Source organism: Lathyrus oleraceus, chromosome 6 (assembly GCF_024323335.1).
Source record: "Lathyrus oleraceus cultivar Zhongwan6 chromosome 6, CAAS_Psat_ZW6_1.0, whole genome shotgun sequence".
Taxonomy (NCBI): Eukaryota; Viridiplantae; Streptophyta; class Magnoliopsida; order Fabales; family Fabaceae; genus Lathyrus; species Lathyrus oleraceus.
In genome coordinates this window covers 374287153-374306343 of record NC_066584.1, presented here as the reverse complement: position 1 = coordinate 374306343, position 19191 = coordinate 374287153, and the positions used below count along the sequence as shown (strand labels likewise).

General features: G+C 33.0%; 1 protein-coding gene across 1 annotated transcript; it reads left to right on the top strand.

Moving 5' to 3' along the window:
* Positions 1-291: 291 nt before the first annotated feature.
* LOC127095724 (uncharacterized) lies at positions 292-12158 on the top strand. Its single transcript, XM_051034373.1, has 2 exons — positions 292-578; positions 11974-12158. The coding sequence occupies exons 1-2, from the start codon at positions 335-337 to the stop codon at positions 12156-12158; spliced, it is 429 nt and encodes a 142-aa protein (XP_050890330.1). The 5' UTR covers positions 292-334.
* Positions 12159-19191: the final 7033 nt, after the last annotated feature.

Sequence of the window (19191 nt, the reverse complement as noted above, 5' to 3'; positions counted from 1 at the left end):
CGCTTTAATACAATGAATCTTATTTATAAAAAATATTGATAAATTACTCCTATTTTAAATTATATTATTATTAACAATTTTACATTATTTTGTTTGAAAGACACAAGAAATTACGAAATTATGATAATTGAATTGGTAAGAGGATGAGTGAAAATGTGAGCAAACATTGCCGAACTCAAAGAAATAGCATTTATTTTCGTGAAGACTTTTTTCTTTTCCTTTTTGATAAAAATAATTTTAATTTGATCAGAAGGATTCAAAACATTTTATGCTCATGCCTAATTTTTTCTCTCTTCCAAATTAACATCAAAATATATGTAAGAAATAATTAATAATGCATAGATCTGCAAGCTGGAACAGATTCTCTGATGATTACTTCCAACATGCAACAAGTAGTAGTTCTTCATCACTATCTCCAGCACTTAGATCATCTAGTAATAATTTGCCTACACATGATCCTATTGTAGAGTTGGCTAAGAGGGAGAAAGCACGTGTTAAATTCTCTGAGAATGCAGTGCATGCTATCCCTCTTGTTTTGCTTCTTTGTGCTGTCATTCTTTGGATCTGTTCAAGTCCAGGTGAATTATATATATACTTTTTATCCTCAATATACTATAGTTTTTTTTGTATGTTTGAGTATAGAATTGTATGTTTTTCAAATTGATGATGTTTATTAAGTATTTTTTCATTGTCATTTTTCTTGAGAAATAGAGATGAGTTTTACTCATCAATGGAAGGGTTAGCAATGCTAATCTCACTCGAAAAAAATACAGTCAATACTCTAAATTATTTTAATATGACCATTTTTTAATAAGTAAAATTTATTAGTGTGAGTAGAAAGAGTACTTAAAAACTCATCAATGTAATAAATTGGTGTCTTTTAAATATGACGATAAACTAATCAATCTAGTGATAAACAAACTAGAGCTGGCTTTATAAGTTTGTAGCCGAAGTCTTGGCATCGACGTTGGATAAAGTTATGGAGAACTTGATATCTTCAAATTCGTATGTGTTTTTGAAAGGGAGACTGTTGGTAGATAGGGTGGTTGATGTTAATGAATTAGTGAATCGTCCCAATAGAATTAAGAAAGATTGTCACATCTTTAAGGTAGATTTTGAGAAGACTTATGACTCAGATCGCTAGAGTTTTTTGGACTACATGCTCTATAGATTTGGCTTTGATCAGAAGTGGCGTGCTTGGATGCGTGACTATGTGTTCTCAAGTATCCTGGTTGTTTTAGTTAATGGGAGCATGACCCGTGAAATCAATATTAAGAGAGGGTTGAAACAAGGTGATCCACTTGTTCCCCCTCCTCTTTCTTCTTCTTCTGGTTGAAGGGTTATGTGGGACGTTTGCAGAGCCTCAGAGTTGAATCTTTTTGGGGCTTTAAAGTTGGATCATCTTATTTGGTTGTTTCTCACCTTCACTATGCAGATGATAATCTTATTCAGGCTGAAGCATCGATGGAGAATCTTTGGATGATCAAAGCTTCCTTTTGGTTTTCAAGTTAGCTTTAGGTATCCCGGTGAATTTTTTGTAAGAGTCGTCATATAGCTGTTAATGTAGACTGTTTTTTTGGAGTTAGCCAACGATTTTCTCCATTGTAGATTGAATGCTCTCCCCTTTAAGTGTCTTGGTCTTTTCAGGGAGCTAACCTCTGTTATGATTCTTCTTAGGGATCCTTTGACCACTCAGATTTCTAGGAGGTTGGTTTCTTGATGTCATAGGTATGTGGATTTGGGGAAGGGGGAGGGAGTGGTTATGCTGAACTCGGTCCTTAATTTTATCCTAGTGTACATCCCCAAAAATTAGTTGACCAACCGAGGTAGGAGGTCGGTGAAGCCTACTTGAGCATTTGAGTTCTTTAAGGTCGGATTGGCATGATAGCCGAGTATGGTGAGGTCAACAGAGCAGATAGTCATGCTACCATTACAAGTCGGAACCCGGGTAGGACATCAGATATACTAATCGGAATCCGGTTAGGACGTCAGAATAGGCATAATGGATCCGACCCCCTATAAACCGAGAATGATCCCATAAGTACAACTCGGGTCCGATGACAATGCATGGACGCCATTTGAACGGTCACAAGAGATGGGGTACAATATGATACATTATGGCGGATAGTTATAATTATTGAAGAGACAGCAATTAAAAAGTAATTATAAGGGGCGGCAGACATTATTGATAGGAGAATTTATGAAGGATATGGAGAGTCAGGCAGGGGGAAAAAGACTTATAAGTAAGAGGATATTTTTAGGGTGGAAGGAGACAGAAAACATAAATATCTCACATAGCGGATACTTCAACCATTCATTTTAGGCTCTCCATGAACTAGAACAAGGTAGTCAACCTTTTAATGTTTTTTAGAAAGAACATTTGACGCCTACCGTGGGACCCCAATAAAACTTGCCCAGACCATAAAAAACCATCATCAAAGTGTTAATACTTCAGTCGAGCGATGTCAGGATCATCTCCAAGTCGAAGTGACCCACCTCCGCTGCCGGATATAACTCAATTGCTCACGGTGGTAGAAGCACTTCGTCAACAAAACGAAGCCTTGCAAGATAGTATCCAAGTCTTGCAAACATAAAGTCTTCAAGATGGAGATACAGAGGAAGATCCTCTGGATTCTCAGCCTTTATCCGAAGCTATCTGGGATGATCAGGTCCCAGAGAACTTCAAGCCACCATCATTAGTGTCTTTCAATGGTAAGACTGATCAACAAGAGCATATTATTGCCATTAATAATCAAATGGTTATAGTAGGAGCTTCTGATTCACTCAAATGTAAGCTCATGGCCTAGACCTTCAAGGAAAGTGCTTTAAGGTGGTATATGATTCTATCCTGGTTCTCGATCATCAGCTACCAGGACTTGACCAAGAAGATGGTACAACACTTTTTGGTAAGTAAGCATAGGAATGTGTCGACCACTAGTCTATTTAGCATCCGACAAAAGCACGCAGAATCTCTCTGAGAGTATATGGTAAGATTCAATGAAGAAAAAATTGAGGTATCTCATCCAAATCAAGAAAAGTTTGTCGGAGCATTTCAGCACAACCTCAAGTCCGAACAGTTTAACGAATCTTTAGCTAAAAAATCGGCGTCTAACATGGATGAGGTTATCACCCGAGTTGTGTGTTACATCAAAGGAGAAGAAAGTAATATGGATAAAATATCTCGAGATGAAAAAGATAAAGTGTGAATCAAGAAAGAGGGAACCAGACATAGGAGGGAATACTCTAAGCCAGGACCGCGAGATCGGCCAATAGCAAGACCATCCCGATGACCATTCAAAAAAGAGCAGGATTACACGCCACTAAGTGTTAGGCGCGAAGACATCTTAAAGGAGGTATATCACCTCAAATTTCTCCCCAAGCCAGTGGTCCCAAAAAGGGTGTACGTTGTGATGGGAAAAGACGAAGTGCATGGTGTGCATACCACAGACTTCGAGGATACCACATAGAAAATTGTCACCAGTTGAAGAAAGAAATTGAAATATTAATTCATAGAGTCAGTTATTGCCGTATGTTAAAGACGTGGGAGGTCATACCAGAAAAAAAAGTCCTCCTCGAGAAGACTCCAATTTGGAAAATCCTACACAGAAGAAAGGGAAGAGTACATAAGAAGCCCGCGAAGCTAGAATGACCTGTCATACGCTGAATATGATAGCGGAGGGATTCACGGGAGGAGGAGAAACTAGCTCAACTAGGTAAAAGGTATGCTTGATCAGTAATGCATATTGAAGAAAAGTCATCGTTAGAGGTAAAAAAGGATTCGATTGCGATTAATTTCTCCAAAAAGGACTCAAAAGGAGAGTTGGATCACGAAAATGATCCCATGGTGATTAATGTACAAATTCGGGATTGGAGCATAAAAAGAGTGTTGATAGACCCCGAAAGCTCAACAGATGTCTTGTACTGAGATGCACTCAAAGGGATGAATTTTGATACCACTGAGTTACTCCCGTTCAAAGTTACTTTGGTAGGATTCTTTGGAGAACATGTACAAGTACTAGGGCATCTCCATAATGACCACCTTCGGCAGTAGAGACCATACGAAGAATATCTAGGTAAGATATCTAATTGTCAATGTTGCATCCCCCTATAACATTATTATTGACAGACCCTTGTTTAATGCTCTGAAAGCAGCGTTGTCCACCCTGTATCTTACGTTAAAGTATCCCTTAGAAGACGACCGAGTTAGAACAGTTAAAGGTGACCAAGGAATAACCAGAAAATATTATAAAGATAGTCTGAGATTGAAAAGAAGGAATTATGATGACGAAACACTCAAGCATGATCAATTAAAAGTGAACTCAATAAATATCGATTTGCGAGAGGAGTTGCCAAAGAACTAACTAACAAACAATGAGATTACAAGAAGGATGCAGAGCAAAGCCTGATCAGTTCACCCAATTCATATTGGAGGTAGTCAGATATTGAAAGATGAAGACATAAATATTGGAGGTAGCTTAAGCATAAGGCACCACTTCTTTGTGTATGACATCTTAAGCACACCATTGGAGTTTTACAAACAAATATCGAATATTTCGAGTTCACTGCTCATGACTGACAAACATATAAGGTTCCTAATAGGGGCTATCAATCACTTCACCAAATGGGAAGCTCCAGAGGAAACAAGTAAGATATACCATTATGAGTAAGGAGGGAGCAAGGCAGGATCAGAAAGATATGGATCGGGAACATCATACCGACTTGGAAACATCATGCTTCGAATGAAGAAATCAGTTTGGTAGGCCTGAATAACATGACTGCCACACAAAGAATTATCAGAAAACTAGAGGTTGAGGTCTGGCAAAGAAGATGTCACAAAGCAAGTTTGATGATAACAGGCTTCAGGAAAAGAGGTAAACCGACCTCGGATGGGAATGGTTCTTTAATGCCAATAAGAGGATGAATAATGAGGCTTACAAGTCGAAGGATTTATAAGATATGGAAAGATCCATAGTCTAGAGTGTGATCGATTTTAAGTTTTATCGTAACTAATTTATGTAATAAATATTATTAATAAAATTATGGGAATGAGGCACCCATGGTTGAGGAATATATTGTGTAAAGCATGTAATACAAGTTCTCTGGCATAATCGGCTTCGACCGAGTAACATTTAATGAAACCTCTGGCCTAATTGAAGTTCAAGTGCACTTGAAGCCTTTGACATAATCGGCTTCGATCAGGTAACTTTTAATGAAACCTCTGTCCTAACTGAAGTCAAAACGCACTTGAAGCCTCTGGCATAATCGGTTTCGACTGGGTAACATTTAATGAAACCCATGGCCTAACTGAATTCCAAGCGCACTTGAAGCCTCTGGCATAATCAGCTTCGGAAGGGTAACATTTAATGAAACCTCTAGCCTAGCTAAAGTCCAAGCGCACTTGAAGCCTCTAGCATAATCGAATTCGGTCGGGTAACATTTAATAAAACCTCTGGCCTAACTGAATTCCAAGCACACTTGAAGCCTCTGGAATAATCGGCTTTGGACGGGTAACGTTTAATGAAACCTCTGGCCTAACTGAAGTCCAAACGCACTTGAAGCCTATGGCAAAATCGACTTTGACCATTAAATACAGTCAAAGTCTTCAATTTTAAAGTAGTGTGAGGGAATCATCGGATGCCGAATATCTGATATAATATGATTAGAATTAGTGCCTGAGAATTTGTAAAATTCTTCAAAACGTAAATATGTTTGGGGCTTAGGTGAACAAATATATTGTCATCTATAAGATAAAATAAGAAACGAGCTGACACATTTGAAACTGACTAATATGTTTGGGGCTTAGGTGAACAAATATATTGTCATCTATAAGATAAAACACCTATAAACCATCAAAGTTTTAGAATGGATAGATGTATAGATAATAAAAGTGGAACGATAATCCGATGAGGTCTCACCGGGGCTTTGTGATTTTTCCGTCCGACTTCACCATAGACGATTTACTATGACTAAGAATTTTAATTTCATTATTCTACATCGTAATCTTGACAGGATTCCCTAGAATTTTAGAGGTCATAAGTCATCGCAGGAAGAAAATTTTGGTCATACTCGACAATGCCAAAGATCGACAATCTAAATTTCACAAATAATTCAGAATATAAATGCTAGCCTTTTTAGCCTCCTATTATCTTGATAAATAGGAATACATAAATTATATCCTGAAAAGCTTTGGAGAAATTTAAGAAATTAGTAAGCTTAGCAAGCATTTAAGACCTCCTTAAAAACCATCTCGAAAAAACATTTGTAAAGATAAAGGCATCCAGTAAGCATTAAACAAAATATAAAATGATGTAGGTCATAACTAGATCCAGATACATAATAAAATAGAATAATCAACATTTCTGAAAATATTACACAATGCACGACAAAAAGCTACTCTTCATCTTTATCCTCAACCCCAGCCTCGAGATCACTGACAACAACACAGTCTTCCTGGATCAGATCATCATTAGGGGATGACTCAACTTCTTTCATATCCACAAGATGACTATTAACCATAACCTTGACTAAATCCATCTCGGACTGGTCAAGGTCAGGATAGAGGCATAAGGTTTGAACCTTGGCCCTATAAAAGGTGGCATCACTGACGTCAAGGAAATCAATTTGAGCTTTCTACAAAGAGCTTTGCAATTGGACATTTGAATTCTGAAGAGACTTCATTTTCTCGGACTGCTGGTTAATAGTAGATTTTAACTCATGATTCATAGCCTCCAATTTCTCACTCCTGGTTTTCTCCTCCAATAATTGCTTCTCCAAGTTGGATAGCCTTACTGCTTTCGCCTTCTGGTGCTCCCTCAATTGAGTAACCTCTTAGCTCAACTTCATCTCATTCTGTTCACTTTCATCCTCGGCTTCAAATAGTCTGCGGTTAAAACAACACATCTCATCAGATAAGAGCTGATGTTTTGGGTTAGTTTTTGTCGCCCTATAGTCTTCACTTTGTTCACGTCGTCTGTGGCATTTAGGTGATTGTAGAGGAATTTTAATCCATCAAAACTGTTTCTCTAAAACTTGAACTCATTAGATGATTTGGTGTGGTCTCCCCCATCGGGCTCACACATCAAATATAAAATTTCCCAATCAGCTCTGCGGACCTCGTCACTCATTAAAGTTTTCATATTCTTTGGAGAACTTGGACGAAAGCCCTTCGAAGGCGAAATAGTAGAAGGTTGAGGCTCCGAGACAGTAGGAATGACTTTGCTTGGGGCTACCTTTATTTTCTTCAACAATCGAGTTTCTAAACCGGACAAGTCCGATTTAACAGCAATCTGGCCGACTGCTCTCCTCACCGCCCGGACTTCTAGCATCATTCTTTTCTGATCCTTCACAAAAATGTCAGTCATTTTTTCTTAAAACAAAACAAGAAAAGAAGTTAGCATAATGCGAGATGACATCACAAGGGGTACGTGAAATAAATTGTCAAACATTACCCAAAAAAGAAAGCATTTGATCTTCAGATAAAGACAATAGATCCCGAACCTTCATCATACGGAAAGAGTCCAATATAGCTAATGATCTGACTTCTTGGTTGTTTAATTTATCGAAATAAAACCCGTATACTGAAAGAGGATTCCCGGTCCAATAGATGGGGAAAATGATGAGACCCGTCTAACGCATATATTACTTGAGGACATCTCGGTCCACATGTAATGCAAAGAAATCAATCTTTGAAACCTTTATAGTTGGTAGTTAAGCTTGGAGAAAACTCTTGCTAGGAAGACCATTAATGGTCACCATCTGCCATTTTTAACACCTTTGATTTCGAAAAAGGAAAAAATAAATAAGCCTATGGTGGGTTCTATATCTATGGCCTCACAAACTATTTCAAAAGCCTTGATAAACCCCCAATATTAGGACAAAGTTGAGAAGGAACGATTTTTAGGGTTTTTAACAAATCAGACTCAAAGTCAGTAAAGGGAAGGTGGATGTTAAAATCTTCCAATACCCCAATATAGAAATAGAAATATTCATCTTTAACTCCCCTAGGGCGACCTATGCAAACACATTCCCTTAAAATACAGGGTTCCAAAATAACATCATCTTCATTTCCAGTAGAAGATATATTCCTCAAAGATCGGAATTTAGCTATCTCAACCTCGTATATGCAATTGTGGTTGTAACTCAGTACCTTTTGATCAAATGACTCTGTAATCTCTATCAACACCTATACGGATGAACTTGATGAAGAAGAATCAGAGTCAAAATTGCTAAAAGAGAATATCGACGTAAACCTCCTTTACAATACGATCAAAATCAGCATGGGTTAGAGTATTTCTACATCCTCTCACGTAAAAAATCCGAAATATCTTTTATTTCACGAGCGCTCAAGGTTCTTAATGTTTTGACATTCTCGTCGCATGCATCAATAATAGCATGGAATAAAAGAAGGAAAAAAACAAAAAGAAAATGTACCTGGTCTGGGAAGATGAATGAGAGCTCTGAAAAATGTGCTTAGAAGAGGAAAAGTCTTCTTCCAATGAATGGTAAATCAGAAGGAAAATATGCGATTTTAATTAGGAGAAAATCTTGATAAAAAGACCTAAACAAAATGAAGTGTTTCGAATCATAAGGAAGAAACAAATCCTCATAAAAAATCATCATTACTTAGTAAGGGGAGAATCTGATGATGATACATTGTCACCACAAATGAATATCATGGTGTAAGTACATCAAACATAAAAAGAAATTTTCGGGCTTCTTTTGTCTGATCATTTCACCACAAAGGATATGGAGAGTCAGACAGAGGGAGAAGGAGACCTATAAATAAGAGGATATTTTGAGGCTAGAGGGGGACCGAAAACATAAAACCTCACATAACGGACACTCCAACCATTTATTTTAGGCTCTTCTTGAACTAGAATAAGGAAGTCAACCTTTTAGTGTTTTTTAGAAAGAAAACTTAGTGTTTTAACTTTCTTTTCTAAAGATACCACTTAAGGCCTAGACAAATATAATGAGGATCCAAAGAAGGTTTATATGGGAAAATAGTGGTTGATCTTCCGCCGCCGTCCTACGGCCCTCCGCTGCCGCTACCGACCCGCGGTCTCTGCCAACTTGCTTTCCAGAGCTTCGTCAGCCGCCCCTACCCCCATGACTTTGGTTCTAACACCACTGATTTTCGCCCGATTTCTGCTAAAAAATTCTCTCACAAATAACAACCCCTTACGGAGACTTTCTGGTTTATACAATCTTTAAATGTGTTTTTTTTCTCTTCATCACTTAAGGTTTTAAGAATCTTCAATAGTAGAAAAGTTAGGGTCTCCTTTTGGGATGATCCTTGGTCGAGCTCAATCTCTCTAAAAGAGAGGTTTCATGACTTATATTTGATTGACTACAATCCAGATAGTTTAATGAGTGAGGTGGCAGTGCTTGAAGGGGATCATTTGAGGTAGATTTTCTACTGGAGGACACCTTCTTTATTTGGGTACATGTGCTAGTAGATAGCTTTTCCACCTTTTGCAAGTGATATCTCTCGCCTGGTAGTGCTTGTTGGTGGTGGAAAGTGGGAAAAAAAGGTTTACTCAATTTCTTTTACTTATAACTCTCTTATTCAAAAGAAGCTTAATCCTTCTCTTCGTCTAAAGATTCGTTAAGTAAACATATTGATTGGATTTTAAAACACTATTATTAATACGAGGCACTATAGACTGATTTAAAAGATTAATCAATGAGTGTGTATCTATATATCCATAATGATCTAAGTCCATTTGGCATCATTGAACTCCAAACCTTTAGAGCTAGAAAACGATAAGCTCGTGGAGAGGACTCAAACGGAATAGGCAATCACAATTCATATATTTAAGTTTTTTTTTATCAAATAATTTGTGACTAAAAATCACCATTCAAAATTATGAGTTTGATAATATATATATATATATATATATATATATATATATATATATATCATATATATATATATATATATATATATATTATATATATTATTCAAAAATATGTAATAATAATAATATTTTTTACTAAATCAATTATTTCAATTGTTGTTAGGAATATAATAAGTTAGACCGCCCTACAAATGTCTATAGCCTAACCTACTTAAAGTCAGACCAAATCAGACCTATTTAATAAATTGACATATAGACTGACGTATAATGCTTCTTAAGTAATATAAATTAATTAGAAACCTTGATAAGAAACAAATTTTTAAATAGGCTTTCAGATCAGACTTTTAAAAAGATCAGATCAGATAAAAAAAAAATCTATAATAGGTCATAGATCAGACTCATGTCTTATAAGTTTATCGTAGGACATATTTAGGTGTTCTAAAGCCTGTCCTAACTTATTTCCAATCCTACTTATCATGATCTACAAAATTTAATTTAATTTAATTATTTTTGCAAATAAAGTAAAGTTCTTTCTCTACGTTCTATTTTGTGATGTTTTTATGTTTTCTTGATCTTCGTGTGCAAAAAGAGTACAAACAAAGTGTTGATTTGTCAAATTCTGCATACCATTTTTGAATATTAATAGATTTGAGAAAGATTCGTCTCCTTTCTATTTCATTTTTTTTCAATTCTACTGGTATTTATTCAGGTATTAAAATTTAAGTAAATTTAATAAATATGTTTTTTATTTGACTTAATGTTTTAAAAGTTGGACTTGGTAACCCACTCGATCAAGCTACTAGGTCATTAGATTATTAGTCAGACCAATAAATTATTGATTGAGCCGCATAGTCGTTAACTCGATTTATACAATTTAAAAATAAAAAATAGAGAAAAATGAATATGCATTGACCGTGTAAAATATTTTTACATTATCAACCAATGAGATTCATGTACCCCGTCATGTCATATTTTTATTTTTAAAATAATATTATAATTTGACAATATAAAATATTTTGATTGAATGTCAATGTAATATTTCTTTACACTGATAGTGCACAACCTTTAACCTCTAAAAAATATTCATGATATAATTTTTTTAACATAATTTCATAATTATAAAATTAACAAAAAAATCTATGAAATTATTCACACAAATAAATTGAAGGTTTAATAGATATGTTATAGTCTCTTAACTTAATTTAAAATTATGATTTAGTCCCTTATCTAAAAAACGTTACAAGTTAGTCCTTTAATTTTACTTTTATTATCTTATTTGATCCCTTCCGTCAATTTCTGGTGAAAAAACGTTAAATTATAGTGACGTAGTGTGATAGAAAGATTATTGATACAAATCTGAATCAGTATATATAATTAAAAATTGATACGTAGTTTAAATCGTGAGAATTTTATTTTTAGGGGAACCCCACAATTTAAACAATATATAAGTTTTTAACTAAATATGCTGATTCAGATTTGTACCAATGACTTTAGTGTCACATTACATCACCAAAACTTAACATTTTTTTTCTTCAAAAATTAACGTAAATGATCAAATGTAATAACAAAAATGAATTAAATAGACTAACTTGTAACACTTTTTAATTAAATAACCAAAATAAAACATTAAATTAAATTAATGAATATAGTGACTATGACTAAATTGAATTACAATCTAACTTAAAATTTCAACTTCAATATTCCAAATATTTTGAGAAATCAAAATCTAAAAAAATAATAACTTATAAAAGTTTTTCAAAACTTGAAGAATGAGAAATTTTTTTCCTCTTTATTTTAATTTCTTAGATTTTTTTCCTCTTCACCAAAAAATATATTATTTTACCAAATTGTAAAAACAAACATAAAAATATTAATCCGTTAATTCAAAAGACATATTCTTTCATGTGTCTAATCGTTTTTAAAACACTGATTTGAATAATGGGTTAGAATATTTTAAAGTGTAAACAATGTTAAATATTTTGAAAAGAAGATAGTATTTTAGTTTATCATTTCAAGCAAAATAATGAAAGAACGAGTACTTTATTTTATCCCCTTTGAGTTATTTTATTTAATTAGTTTGATTAATTTCTCTATTTTTTTTCCGTTCAAAAAGATGTAGGAAATCTAGGAGATTCTATGGGTTCAAGATTAATTGAAGGATTAAACCTTGATGGAGAATTTGAAGGCGACAGTGATGGTACACAAGCAGGCTTCTTACCTGTTATAAGCTCAGAAGAAGAAATAACCACACAAGAACTTAGAGCTGAAAAAGATTGGATGAATCTAAAGAACTTTTAGTCAATATGATTTTAAATTACTTAAATCTGTTATTAGATAGTGAAGATAAAAGATGGTATACTCTTAAAGTTTTATCAAAGAAAGCTTTCTTAGTGTTCATGAAATTTAAGAATATTGTTTTAGTTTATAGCTATGTACTCATTTCTTGTTTATTTTCCTCTCTCTTTTTTACATTTCCCAAATACAATAAAATATATATGTTTGTGCGTTTATGCCATGAGCCTGTTTTTTTAAGTAAAAGGATTCAATATAATCAAAAAGAGAGAATAAGAGGACAAAATCAAAATCCTTTTAGAGAAAGTAATTCTAAGCCCAGATATTCATAACTTCTTATGCAAGAAATCTGTAGAAATCTCTCGTGCAGGGTTTAAAAACAGCCAGTTGCAAAATTGACTGCGACAAAAATCGTTTTGGAAGATATCGATACCAATACCATTATTATTATTTTCTACATTAAAGAATAAATTGTGTTTAATTCACACCGCAACGATCACAATCAATGACACAATTATCGATAAAAATTCCGAAGATCTTTATGCAACCGCCACCATTTTTTAAAACCGTGCTCTCGTGTAGATGCTGAAACTAAGTAAGTTTTCTAGAAATGAAATCATGTTAGCAAGTTCATCTATGAAAGAGAATCAAACATTTTAGCCATTTAATTTTTAGTATCTTTTAAGAAATCATAGTAACATTTGAAAAAGCCTTTGCAACCAATAATAAATCAATTTCCCACCACAATTTCTTCCAATTTCTTTCCCAAGTTAACTCAATAGTCATAATAACTCCAATCAATTTAACTAAAAGATTATTATCACAAACAATATAGGAAACAAAACAGTCCAAATGATCCAACTTGTCATTTATGAAATCCCATCACAAGCATATAAAACACAAATCCAACACTCAAAGGCCGATCTTGAGCGAGGACAAGACGATTCTTAGTCTAGAATCTCTAAATTAAAGAATTTTCTTTTATTTTAAAATAAGAAAAATATATAGTTGGTATTATCTTAAATAAATTATAAAATAAAAAATAAGAAATGAATTTGTTAATGGCCAAATAAAAGTAGAAGAAATTTGAAACATGGTAGTAAAGATTGTGGGTGCGATCCTTTTGAATTTATTTTTTCTAATTGATTCTCCTAATTTCAATTTTTTAAATTACTGTTACATCCATTTTTTCTATATTGCATCCATTTTTTCTAAATAATTTTTTATTTATTATTACGATAAATGTAAATGATTTAAACTATTTAAAAATAAATAGAAAATATAAAAATTAAATGAAATTAAGACTTAAAATTTTTATTTTATTTTTTAATTATTGATTCTTTCTATTATGTAATTTTTTATTTTTTATTTATTTAATGATCTTTTGGAAACACTAAAATATAAGACTTAATTGATGAATTTGCCTCAAAATAATATTTTGAGAAATATCCTTTTTAAGTAATTAGAAAATTTATATTGTATAGATTTTTTTATAGTTTAAACAATACTTTGAGTTTTTTGTTGCTTGATTTGGTTAATATATAATTATATTTTTTATAAGTTATTTTTAATTATTAAAATTATATTTATTTTTAATTTAGACATTTTAAAATTAGAGTATTGTTTTCTGATTGATTAGGACGGTCCTGGATAGTGACATGTGTGATTACGTTTAATTTATTTATTTGTAAAAATTATTATCATTATTAACGTATCGATATCGTGTATGATGTTGAAGGCGTGTGCATACCACTGCGCACATACCGTTGAAGTTCTTCCTGATTTTGTAAACATATAATGAAGTATTTATATGAATGTATAAAGGACTCTTATATTCTTTTTCAAGAATATTTAGCATAAGATCGTTCTTTCTTTGTTAATTTCATAATTTCATACACATTTTTACCAATGACTTACTTTTACATATTTTGAGTCATCCCGTGTTGTTTTTCAATTTTATTCATGTTTTATAGATTGTCACTAATATATTATATATTCAATGATAGTTAATCATCTATTATGTTTTTCATAATATTTTGAATGTTTTTAAATTTTATTCTGATGACGTCAGTATTTGATATGTTATCAAGAAATGTTACAAAAATGATAATTTTCACTTGTGACTAATTATATTGATGTTGATCCTAATACTGTTTTGATTATTTATTTAGATTTATGAAAAAGTTGTCGTGATATTTAGGTCAAAGGAGAAAGTAGTTATAGCTAATGTCGAGTCTGACGAATACATGAAAGTGAATGCAGTAAAATCTTTTTGTTTGACGAATATAAAAATATTTTTAAATTATATTTTTTTTATTAAGAGTCCATTTTTATTATTGCCTCTGAGTCTCTAAAAATTCGAAACCGACTCTGCCAAAACCCATATCATCAATGTTGCATTTGTTACATCCAAGTGTAGAAGGTTGCCAAAGAACAATCAATCGTTATCTTCTGCTTTGGAGGGTAGTTTTTGATGTTGAAGTGCTTAATACTACACAAATTCATCATGGAGGAATTAGAGAATTTGCTAGTGTGATTACCAGACAACAAGACATTTGAAGAAATACTGGAGAGACAAGATTTCTAATGAGTTATCTTACCATCAAATATTTTTTGATTTCTAGCCAACCAAATAGAATAAATTATATTAGTTACACACTATGAGATAACCTTTTTTTCCCTTTAGGAGACCAATCGTTGTCCATAACTTTCCAACCGTCATTCAAATTCTCAATAGGGAAGTGATTGTTAAATATGCTACTGAACCAATTCCAAACATTGTAGGCAAATGACCTCCATCTCACTGGTGAATTTTTTTTCTCAAAATGTCACCTCCCCAAAACAATTTTTCAATCTACCATTTTTTTGTCCTTTTATGAGTTTTTATTATTATTATTATTATTCAGGGGTCTCCATCCAAGATAACAGACGTCCCCAGAGATTCAGTTGAGGTGCGTCATCTGGGATGGAGGGTGCATTATTATTATTATTTTTTGTTTTTTAATTTCTGAATTAATTTAAAATGAATAAAATAATTAATTAATATTAAAAATTAATTAAAATATTATATTTAATAAAAAATAAAATAATTTATTTTTAATAAATTAAATACTTTGTTATATAATATTTTTCATAATTATTTAATATTAATTAGTTATATTACTTTTTATTTAATAATAATTAAAAATTAATATTTAAAATGAAATTAAATAATAAATTGTTCTAAAAATAAATTTAATAATAAATAGTGACATATTATTAAAAAAATATTTATTAATAATTATTTAATATTTCAAAATTATATAGCTTTTTATGTAATATTTGTAACAAATATTTAATATTACATTAAAATTAATATTAAAAAGAAAACTTAAATTTTTTTTAACAAATTAAATTAATTGTTACATAATATTTTTAATAAAAATGAAAAATTAATGATACTTACAATAAATTTATTAAAAATAAATTTATTAAAAATAAATTTATTAATAGATGATTACATATTATTTTTAGTAAACTTTAAAAATTAGATAAAAAAAATATAATTTCATATAATATTAATTAAAAACGATACTTACAATGTCTACTTTCTTAATATTTTTTAACTATAATTACAAATAACAAGAGATTAAAAAGAAATTAATTGCGACGTTGATTGAGATCTTCATCGACGAAATGACTACCAGTTCCACATCTTGTACGTACTCGAATCCGGTGACCACGACCTAATGCTTGTGTTGAGGTAGGTTTAGGAGGGGCAGTAGTTGTGGACGGATGAACAATGGTTTGAAGAATGGGTGGTTGCTCACGAAAAATTTCGAATGCCTCAAAATTCTCAAAATCCATACTAGGAGAAAAGTTATTTAATATTTGTGTGAATGAGGCGGGGTTCGGGTTTGAAGGTTCTATGGTTGTGATGCAATAGTCGCTCACATCAGTGGTTGTTGATTGTTGATGTGTAGTTGAACAGTCAAAGTTAGGTGGTGGGATGGGTGTGTAGTTATGTGGGGGGCGTAGGTATGGTTGTTGTTGGGTTTAAGAAGTATAGTGTATTGGGTTTTGTGGTGTTTGGTATGGGTAATTAGTAGGTGTTTGTTGTGTTAGTGTGTGGAAGTTTGGTTGTTGGTATGAGGTGTGTTGTGTTTGGGTTTGGTAGTTTGGTTGATGGTATTGGGTGTTTTGTGTTTGTTGTTGGTAGGGTCATGTATATTGACTTTGTGGTTCATATTGGGTGGAAGTCGAAGTTTGTGTATAATATTGGTTGGGAGGGATTCTTGTTTGGGGGTTCGTTAATTATGGTCGCAGTGCAGTTGACATTTGCGATGTGTAACAGTGCTGATGAGGGTCAATAAGTAGTTGCTTAATTGACGCGAATCATAATGGAAGATGTCGTACCCAATTAATATATTCTTCGGTTGGCTTCATTTCTCCCTGAAACGTTACCCCAGTCAAACACAGTCGGTGTCTATTTTCTCAAAGTTGTTGTTCGTTTCTATTCAATGTTGTGTAGCTATAATTCTATGACTCTTGCATAGTCATGGTATGTTCTTCTTGTAGGAATTTAGGAGGATTGGGTATGTCTTGATAATACCCAAATTGCAATTTTACCCTATCTGATTGTGCATTTTAACGATCCAAAAGCACAAGATTGGTGTTGTTGTGCTCCAAATCAAATGATCACCATTCTCCAAGGGGGGGGGGGGGGTATCCAAGATATGGCCTCCATATAAATTGTGATTGTATTAAAAAAATATGTAAGTTTACCATTTATTGTTTGAGTGACATGTAATAAAAAAAACTAGTCAAACCAAAATTACGTTTGTTGACGACATGTGATCGAACATGACACGATACCCATCAAGGTAATGACGAGGATTTTTAGAGCAATTTTTTTTTCTTGTTGGTCGAAGCCCATCTAAAAAGTAGAGCAACATTATATTGAAAGATTAACATATTTAATAACACAGAGAACAGAAACGTAAAACAATGGATTTAGATGGAAATATTAAGACTTACATTGATGAATATGGATGACTTGGAACTGCAGAACTAATTGGTGCTATAAATGGGAATCGTGTAAATCCCCATGTTTGTAGCAGAATAACACCCCCCCCCATACCATCAACATCAACGTCAATTGCTTTGCACATTTCCCTATATAGAAATGCTAACACAGCTGATCCCCAACTATATTCACCACACTGACGCAAATCCTAAACAAATGGTATCCACATACTATGTACATCTTTTGCCGATTTATCAGGGAATAAAGTTAGGGAGATGCACAATATATTATAAATTATTGTGTATATAATGAGTTCGTCATGGGAGGTATTTTTCAGATATTTAAGTTTCTTCTAGTATTTGTTTTAACCAAGAGATACGGACACGTCTACCTTTAATGTGATTTTCTGGAGGTTGATGGCCCAAAAACGTGGTCCATGCACTTTGCACTAATCTCGGATGGTCCTACGACGGCTTTACCATTGACGCGTAGACCCAAAAGCATACTTACGTCTTCTAAAGTTATAGTGCACTCACCGGTTGGGAAGTGAAAAGTATGTGTTTTGGGTCTCCATCTTCAAGTATAGCATATATGAAACTTGTATCAATTACTATATCCTTCAGTTTTGCGACGTTTGCAAAACCAGAGGTATCCAAAAAAGGTTGAATATAATGTGGGGCATCAATTAACTTATGGTTTCGGGTTCTAAAAGCTCTTTCGGGTTCCACCTGATACATGTAGCGAAAACAATAAACAAAATAACAAATACATAATATATATTTATTTATAAAAAAAATAACAAAGAAAATGTTAAACAATAAACAAAACAATAAGTATCACTTACTAATGCTTGAATATTATCATTAGTTCCCCTATGTTTATCACCCATCCAAAAAAAGGGAGTTTGAGACATACTGAGATTTGGTAAAAATGATAGAAGTTTGAGTTGTGGTAAAAATGAAATGATGATAAAGAAGTGTGAGTTGTGTAAAAATGAATTGATGGAGGAGTATTTATAGATATATTTTCATGACGTGTTCTAGTTATCATTTTTACATAATGATACAATTTCATCTGTTGTTCTATGAAAACTAACATACAACTCTAATGGCTCTAAGTTAATGAAATTTAAATAATTGTCAAACATTTCACTTACATCTTCATCATTGCAAATTCGAATTTCTTCATATAGCAGCATGCCATTTGAATTGATGTATGGTTTTCAATAGCGCAGAGCAACAATTTCTCTCTCAAATTCGGTAACATGAAGTATCTGAGTTTGGATGTCGTCAAAACCAAAGTTTTCCATTATTCTGATTGATATTGGATCAGAAATACTATTGCAAGAATCAAATTTTTCAGATGATATTGGCTTAATAATGTATACTAGACCAATTAAGAGAGCCATGTGGGTAGCTTATGCGTTTTGAATTGCTCAGGTCTGACTTTTATACTGTGTTTGATAAGACCAAACATGCAGTATATATACAACTTCCAAGATGGTGGACAAAAATAGTAGCTTTTCAAAAAAAAAATTGGTGTACTTCATGCAGGATGGCGGTCCCCAATGTATCCTCTATTCACGCGCCTAGGTCCTCCAACCAAGATGGCAGACCACTTCATGCTCATGTTGCACGCGCACGTCATCCCAAATGGCGGACCCTCACACATGGAATCGCACGCGCATGGCCCCTACGTCTCAAACGACGGACCCCTTCTTACTTTTCAAAGGTAGTTGAGGTCCTCCATCTCTCAAATGGCGGACTTCTTCTGCATGGCTTCCATGTTCCATTCCAAACAACCCTTGTATATAATTGAACCTTTAAATTTCAAATTAAATAATACACACAATGGCTCAAAACAATATCACAGTTCAAATCCATTATAATGGAAGTATTTTTCCAAATGTTAATGTCGGAGTCATATTTCAAAACACAAACGTACATCAACTCAAAATACACCCCAGATCCAATTACACGCGTCTAAAAGAAAGACTCGAAAACAAGCTCCAACAACAAATATCTGATATTTATT

Coding starts and splice junctions, on each gene's coding strand:
- LOC127095724 (XM_051034373.1), top strand. CDS start 335: ATGCATAGATCTGCAAGCTGGAACAGATTCTCTGATGATTACTTCCAA. Junction 579..11,973: donor TTGGATCTGTTCAAGTCCAG/GTGAATTATATA, acceptor CCGTTCAAAAAG/ATGTAGGAAATCTAGGAGAT.